The sequence below is a fragment of the Argopecten irradians genome, chromosome 14 (genome assembly GCF_041381155.1).
Source record: "Argopecten irradians isolate NY chromosome 14, Ai_NY, whole genome shotgun sequence".
In the NCBI taxonomy this organism is placed as follows: Eukaryota; Metazoa; Mollusca; class Bivalvia; order Pectinida; family Pectinidae; genus Argopecten; species Argopecten irradians.
The window spans coordinates 18306710-18314623 of record NC_091147.1 but is presented as its reverse complement, the minus strand read 5'-3'; the positions used below and the strand labels follow the sequence as shown (position 1 = coordinate 18314623).

General features: G+C 33.7%; 1 protein-coding gene and 1 pseudogene across 1 annotated transcript; one reads left to right on the top strand and one right to left on the bottom strand.

Annotated features, from left to right (window-relative positions):
* The first annotated feature begins 1408 nt into the window (after nt 1-1408).
* Nucleotides 1409-2573, top strand: LOC138307077 (uncharacterized; annotated as a pseudogene).
* Nucleotides 2574-2690: 117 nt separating this feature from the next.
* Nucleotides 2691-6445, bottom strand: LOC138307076 (uncharacterized). The gene is made up of 6 exons (XM_069247705.1): nt 6226-6445; nt 5744-5963; nt 5071-5264; nt 4090-4158; nt 3111-3246; nt 2691-2704 (listed from the first exon to the last, which is right to left on the bottom strand). The coding sequence occupies exons 1-6, from the start codon at nt 6352-6354 to the stop codon at nt 2691-2693; spliced, it is 762 nt and encodes a 253-aa protein (XP_069103806.1). The 5' UTR covers nt 6355-6445.
* Between the last annotated feature and the right edge of the window lie 1469 nt (nt 6446-7914).

Here is a 7914-nt window from a genome sequence, read left to right as displayed (position 1 = left end):
TTTTTCTTTTTTCTTTTCAGGTTAATGCAACACTACAACATCAATATTAGACATGGACACTTGTGACCATTTGAATGGAGCCCAGGTGGTATGGAAATATGGTTCACTTTACATTTCACAACCCTTACAAATGTATAAAGACAAAAGTCAATTTTCCATCAATTTTCCTTTCATTCATTTTAAAATTAAAACAATGTACAAAATAAAAGTGACATACACAATATTGGATCAATATATTTTATTAAACAATACAATAATTTATGTTGTCACACTGACACATTTATTCTTTCCCATACATAGCAGACATAAAAATATATCTTCATTTCAGTCATAAAATTCCAGTAAACATGCATGCATTCTTCTTCCACACTGTACATAAATATCTTTAACAACTTGACATACACATATATATTAACACAACCATATGATAACAGTCATAAATGTACACATTCAACTTCTGTACACTCACATGTACAACATACAGACACAAGCTTTATAGACTTTACATAATTTGATGAATGAATAAATGAATTTTCAGTTTATCAAATAAATCATATTGAAATATCTGGTCATATTCTACTACCGTAATTGATACAGTATAGAAATAATTACTGGTAGTCTTGCTTTACTTTCTCTTGTTACAATTGAATGATAAAACAGATAATGTACATGTACTACTTTGATTTGGTTGGATTATTGTGAAACATCATACAGTGTATTAAAAGTCAGTGTCATTTAAGGACATGCCAGATTTGGATGGTACAGGAAAGTCAGATTACCTATAGAAAAACCACCGACCAGCGGTCAGTACCTACTACCTGGCAACTACGTAACATGGAATTCAAACTTGACCACTGACCCCATAGGTGGAAGGCTTAATATGTTGGGCGACTTGGCCACCGCAGCCCTATACTACTTTGACTTGTTACAATTTTATATACTTTTTGTTTGTTTGTTTGTTTGATTTATTAACGTCCTATTAACAGCTATGGTCATGTAAGGACGGCCTCCCATGTATGCAGTGTTTTGCGTGTATGTTGTGCGAGGTGAGTGTACTGGGAGACTGCGGTATGTTCGTGTTGTGTCTTATTGTATAGTGGAACTGTTGCCCTTTTTATAGTGCTATATCACTGAAGCATGCCGCCGAAGACACCAAGCAACACACCCCACCCGGTCACATTATACTGACAACGGGCGAACCAGTCGTCCCACTCCCTGTATGCTGAACGCTAAGCAGGAGCAGAAACTACCACTTTTATAGACTTTGGTGTGTCTCGGCCAGGGGACAGAACCCAGAGCCTTCCTACATAATGTGATAATGGGCATGTCTTATACTCAATGAACAGGTGAACGTAGCAGACTGAAAGAACAGACTGTGCCTTCAGTGTTTTCATTCAAAGATGACAGTATGGAGGAGAGCCCTCGACAAAAGAGGCAGAAAATACGAGACAGCAGGTCCTTACAGCCTGACCAAGACTCTACCAAACCACCAGAGGATGTTCAGTATGAGGTGGATATTGATTCATGTGCGTCACCTGAAATTTTAAGGTCCTATACACCTTTTACTAGTACACATTCTATTTCTACCCAGTGTGAAATCAATTCATTTGAAAATTTTCAGTTGATTTTTTTCGTTACAATGACAAAATGATAAACTATTACACTGGGTTTACTGATTTTGCACAGTTTATGTTATTCTATCAATGTCTGGGTCCCTGTGTTAATGAGCTGTGTCACCAAGGGTCATTGTTAGATCCTAGAGACCAGTTGTTCATGGTTCTCATGAAACTTCGTCAAGCAAAAGAAGATATTGAATTGTCCTTGTTTTTTAATGTTTCTGAATCTACAGTTTCCAGAATAGTTGTAACCTGGATAAATTTTTCATATTTTCAACTCAAAGAAGTAGATATTTGGCCTTCAAAAGAAGTTGTTGAAGAGTATATGCCTTTAGATTTTCAAAAGAAATTCCCAAACACTAGAGTTATTTTAGATGCTACTGAATAACCTATTCAAAAACCTTCTGAAGTTAATGCACAGAGTGCTACATGGTCTTCATACAAACATAAAAATACACTGAAGGCTATGATAGGTTGTACACCAAGAGGTGTTGTAGGTTTTGTATATGATGCCTATGGTGGTTCTGCAAGTGACAGACAAATTATTGAAAATTCTTCCTTACTTAACAAAACAATGTTTAATAAAGGTGACAGTATAATGGCTGACCGTGGTATAATGGTCCAAGACCTTTTTGCTACCAATGATGTTTATGTAAATACACCAACCATGTTGAAAGGAAAGTCTCAGTTAGATCCACAGGAAGTTGTTCACGATAGAAGAGTTGTTTCAAAGAGAATACACATTGAACGTATAATTGGTTTAAGCAAAGGCTTCAAAATTTAAAAAAAGAACTTCCTCAAAGGAAACTACAGCTGGGATCACGTATTGTCTTTGTATGCTTTGCTATCTCAAATTTTAGAAACTGTATTGTTAACAAGTTTGCATGATACTATAATTGTGTTTACTTCAAACCTGTGGTATTACAACCTACCCTGTACATACAGGTACAATGTACACACCTTTGATACAAAATACTTACCAAGTTCAAAGAGTTGATGCAATGAAAAGATCTGAAGTGTTTGGTGAAGAACAACTCTAGTTTTGGAATCATTGAATTATAACAATAATCATGTTCAAATTCTATTTTCTGAACAGACAAGTCACAGAAAGTGTATACAACAAAATAGCAGAATTGTCTTTTTGTTATGAGAAGTTGACCTTGAACATGATAAAAATAGTTACTGTTGCTTTTCAATACAATATCATCTTGTTCATTGTTTATCAAGAAAGGAACATTTTTCTCAGGTGTTATTTTTTCATTACGACCATTGTATGGACATTTGATTTCAACAATATAATTGTTGTCAATGATTGCATCAGGTGTTGCACCCAAGAATGGTTTTGGTACATAGATAAAAAATCCAATTTTTTTTTTATCTGCATTTTGCTTTCAAAAGCTAGCAATGCTTTGGCCTCATAGTTCTTTCCGTGTGCCATCCCTTCAGACATTAGATGTCTTGATTTCAACAGGGAAACATAAAGCTTAGTTATACTCCTCCTGTGTGTCATCTTAAGGATTTCCCCAAATCTAGATGCTGTGAGACGCCATGCCCTTTCACTGTGCCAGGCTTTAGATGAGGACTGGTTTCTTGTGCTCTCCTCAATTATTTTTGCCTGTTTTTCAGTGACCTAAAAGACAATTTTTGTACATGAATGGTTTATTTTTTTAAAAACGTTGATATTCCTCTTTATCATGATTTCACAATAAGAATTCATGGTAGCTTAGTGGTTAAAATATTCTTATATTTTATCACCATTGCCTTTTTCCTAAGAGTTTTGTGTTTAAAATCTATCTTAGACAGTTAACTAGTTATCACCATAGCTGGGTGTTTTTATATAGGGTACTATGGTATTCCTTCATCTCCTTAACCTTGGATATTAAACAAAATAAACCAGCCACTTCTTTTTTCTAGAAGGCTAAATCAATATTACACTGATAATGATACTTCACTAAATCAATATTACACTGATAATGATATATGACTTAATCAATATTACACTGATAACGATACTTCATTAAATGAATATTACACTGATAATGATACTTCACTAAATCAATATTACACTGATAATGATACTTCACTAAATCAATATTACACTGATAATGATACTTCACTAAATCAATATTACACTGATAATGATACTTCACTAAATCAATATTACACTGATAATGATATATGACTTAATCAATATTACACTGATAATGATACTTCACTAAATCAATATTACACTGATAATGATGATGACTATCAAAACAAGTACAATGTATATAAATAGACCATGGTTTTACTAATATATATGCATTTTAAATCAAAATATCTGTATAAAAATATTAAGGGTCAAAGAAGTAATATCAACAGGATTTTCCAGATGACACGGAATATTATTAAGAGGAAATCTGACATACATCACTATGATTGAATCTGTGGTCATGATGTAAAAAGTTTATATTATCAAAATTAAAGTTGCTACCTGGACAGCTGACTCCAGCCAGTATTCTGTAAATGGAAGGGATGTGTAATCATGTTCCAATGTAGCTACCTAATGAATTGATGATGATACATTAAAGGTAGAATAATATAGCAAATAATCAAAAAACATATATGAATAAATACTTGTTAGGTTTTATAATAAAATGTTATGTTGGTGTGCGCAGGTAAAATAAATGTCTAAAAAGAACAAACTATGAACATTATACATTCAAATTGAAAACGTCATAAGTTCTTATATTACTAAATAAAAAAAATCGTTTTAGGTAATAAATATCATTAAAGGGACAATTCAGTCTAAGAGAACATTAAACTTTGCACATATTTCGGAAACAAACCAGTTCTGATAGAAATTAGATTAGTTTGTTTTTACTGTGATATGCCAGAGAAACCCACTGCTGTAAAATGTATGAAATGTTCAAACTCGCTTGAACTGTCCGCCATTTATATACACATAGTGGTATGCCGAACCCTGGCCCTTGCCAGTGTAGTAAAGAATTTTTTGTCTAGAACTACTCAAATCGCTCTTACAGTAGTGTGTTAACCTTATTAGATGCTGTTCTTGTTTGAAAATAATTTCATCAACTCTTCAGTGGTTATGTATTGCATTTGTTTAACGTGCGTGACTTTGGCTCAGGTATGGGTACAGCGTACATGTTGTACCTGCTTAATCGTATTGATCAACGATTTGGAATTTCTACAGTCTCAATCAAAATACTTAACAATGTTGTGAAAATTGTCAATATTTTGTGTTATGTTTCATAAGGAATATAGAACAATACATTTATGTCATATTTTGCTTCGTGGTTATGAAACAGAAGTAGCCTCGCTGAATTAGCCTCACTGAATTGTCCCTTTAAATATTGAAAAGCCAATGTGAATAATAAATATTATTGTATATGATGGGATTACTAGAATTTTTTTTTTCAATCTACTGTCATTTCAATCGAGCAAAATGTCTCACCTGTATGTTTGCTCTTCCATAAAGATATCGCATTGCAATATCCTGTGATGTTGCAGAACAGTGGTTGATGATGCAGTGTCTTACGAAGTCATTATATCCTTCTGTATTACGATACTTGGGTGGTCTAGGGTCCTCAAGAAAGTCATCGCCAGTTTTCCTTTTAGAAGGCAAATCCTCAGCGGTTACAGGGGCACCTGTGTATTAAAATAATACAAATATATATATAAATATGTGGTATTGTACCGGTATTAATAAAACAGAAGTAAAGATGCACATTATTTCATGGAATTTTTTATTGTGGGTCTTTTTTTTTCATTTTTCAGATATCTATGATACATGTAGTATATTCAAACTATATCAATGTCCAATGAATATTGTGATATCATTTAGATCACCAAAAATGCATTTCATTTATGCAAACAGATTTTAATTAATCTGGCAATCATTGTGTATAAGTGTATGTGTGAATAAGTATAATGATGTTGGTTATATCCATTCCTCTATCAATCTTCAAGTATTATTTAGAATTTCGAGGATCTTTTAAGTAAAGAATGCTAAATAATATACCAAAATTCTAAAGGGTTAACCCATTCTTTTTGTACATGTATTACATTATTGTCTCTATACTATACATGTATAATGAATAATCAAATAAATATGAGCAATGTGATACCTTTGTGTGCGTGTTTTGGTTTGTGGAATGTTTGTAGGTGCTCTGTACAGGACTTCTCCACCTGTATCACTCCGGTGTTGATGAAATGCTGCAACATCAACAGTACTGCTGCCAGGTGCTTACATGTTCCATGTGGCCATTTACCTGCTGGACACTCACAGTGGGTATTTATTGGGTCCCCTGTCAGCTTATCCAGCTTCAGCTTGAAGTTGTAAGAAACCTACAATCATAGGATAATGAATATGTTAATAGTAGCAACATATACATGAAACGTGCATTGTAATATAAGGTTAGACATCCTCACACTAGTTTTGTATATTGATATTTTGAAATCAGACTAACTATAGCTAGTTTAAAGGAATGTTATTTCATAGAATCAAATACATGTATATACAATATACTTTGATTATTCTCTTTATCAGTATAAAACACAGCTTACTACTTTATACTTTGCATAAATAATGATAAATATATACAGGTACCTTGTTCTTCATTGCAGCACCAACTATGCTGGTCATGTATACATGCTCTTTGATGAACATGGAGCAAGCCTGTACCCTGTCGGCCAAAACCATGTCTCTTCCTTTTTCAAGGGCTTTAATGTCCCCCATGGATTGACTGTCGTCTTTATAAAATGTACATTACATATATATACTGTAATGAACCAGAACTGGTATAAATGTAAGTGATAAGTTTTACTGTGATTAAATTAAAATAATATTACGGAAAAGTATGTGATGCGTTTAAGAATTAAGGATGACTAATTACCGGTAGGAATGTTGAATTCCATGTAATAAACAGTAACAGTAAAGTTAAACCATTAATGCAGATCTATAGAAACTGAAATATTTCTAAAACTGTAAGGTGTAAAACACATTGATAATTACCTGCCATTCTGTATAAGAAGTAACTTTCTATCTGCTCCATAGTTATCTTTGGTAAAATAATCTTATGCTGAGGCTGCAGCTGCTGACAGCCAGTAGAAGGCCACCCGACCGCCAAAGGTTCTGGTAGTGTTGTTAACACTATGCGGAAGTCTCTATTTCGCTCGTATGCTTCCAACCTAATAAAATTATGATAATTTATATGTTAAACTTGTAATAATTGGCGAAGACCAGTTTCATACGATAAGATAGTTTACTAGTGGGCGTGAAGGAGCTCGAGTGTCACGGATGAAAGGAATGGAATGGTGAAGGGGAGATAATTCTTTTTTTAAAAAGTCAGGATTTCGATCTCAGTTTCTCGTTTGTTTGTTTTGGGTTTTTTTTATATCCTCCTGGCCGACCTGCCACCCCCCCCCCCTTTTTTTTTTTTTTTTTTTTTCAAACCAGGCCCTTGAAGTTTAGTCAGTTATTTTATTAGTTTAACTTTTTAATCTATGAAGAGTATTTGGTTCCATCAAATCTGTCATCAGTGAATTCAGAATAACATTTGAATTTTTTTTAAGTCATTTTGACCTTTTGGCCCTGCCCCTCTGCCCCTGGTGGTAGGCCAGGGTCAATATGGATATATGACGTTAAAATTTCAGGCTAATAAGACCATTTCCAGAATTTCATAAGTTTTTTTTTTAATTTTAGCCTATTTGACACCTTTTGGCCCCGCTTAGACCCCGGGGGTTAGTCACGGATTTTTTTTAATAGGATTCAAAGGTCAACTCATTTAATTGGAATAATTCTTACAACATTTGACTCATTTCCTATAACATAAGATAGTTTATTTCTGGTTCAGAACTTGTGTATAGAAGTTATCTACTGACAGTAAACCAGACTCCGTTATATGCTTACATGTGTATATGTGATAAAGCATGTACAAATCCTTGATGTGATGCATGCATAAATGGTACAAATTCATGACATATATCAAAGCTACTAGAAATGTAATAGAAATAAACACTACTGTATCGCCCTAAAAACATATTTAGAGTGAAATAACTCACAGCGAAGCAACCAAGGGCGAACGGGATTGAATGCGAAATGACCCGTCACTTGTATACATGTATGTGACAACTGGGTAATCGTATAATATACAGAAGTGTTGAATGAAAAGTATCAAATACGATGAATTTATGAATTGTAATATAAAATTAATCATCACCTTTCAATAAGTATTGCCTTCCTTCCACTCACAGAGGCTCCTCGCGCAGCCAATTCAGCCTTCAATTTCGGCACTGA

Excerpts from the sequence above, each read along its gene's own strand:
- LOC138307076 (XM_069247705.1), bottom strand. The coding sequence starts at position 6,354 with ATGGGGGACATTAAAGCCCTTGAAAAAGGAAGAGACATGGTTTTGGCC. Across the intron at positions 5,265-5,743 it reads ACCAAAACACGCACACAAAG|GTGCCCCTGTAACCGCTGAG; the intron begins GTATCACATTGC and ends TTTAATACACAG. Across the intron at positions 4,159-5,070 it reads ATGGAAGAGCAAACATACAG|GTAGCTACATTGGAACATGA; the intron begins GTGAGACATTTT and ends TCAATTCATTAG.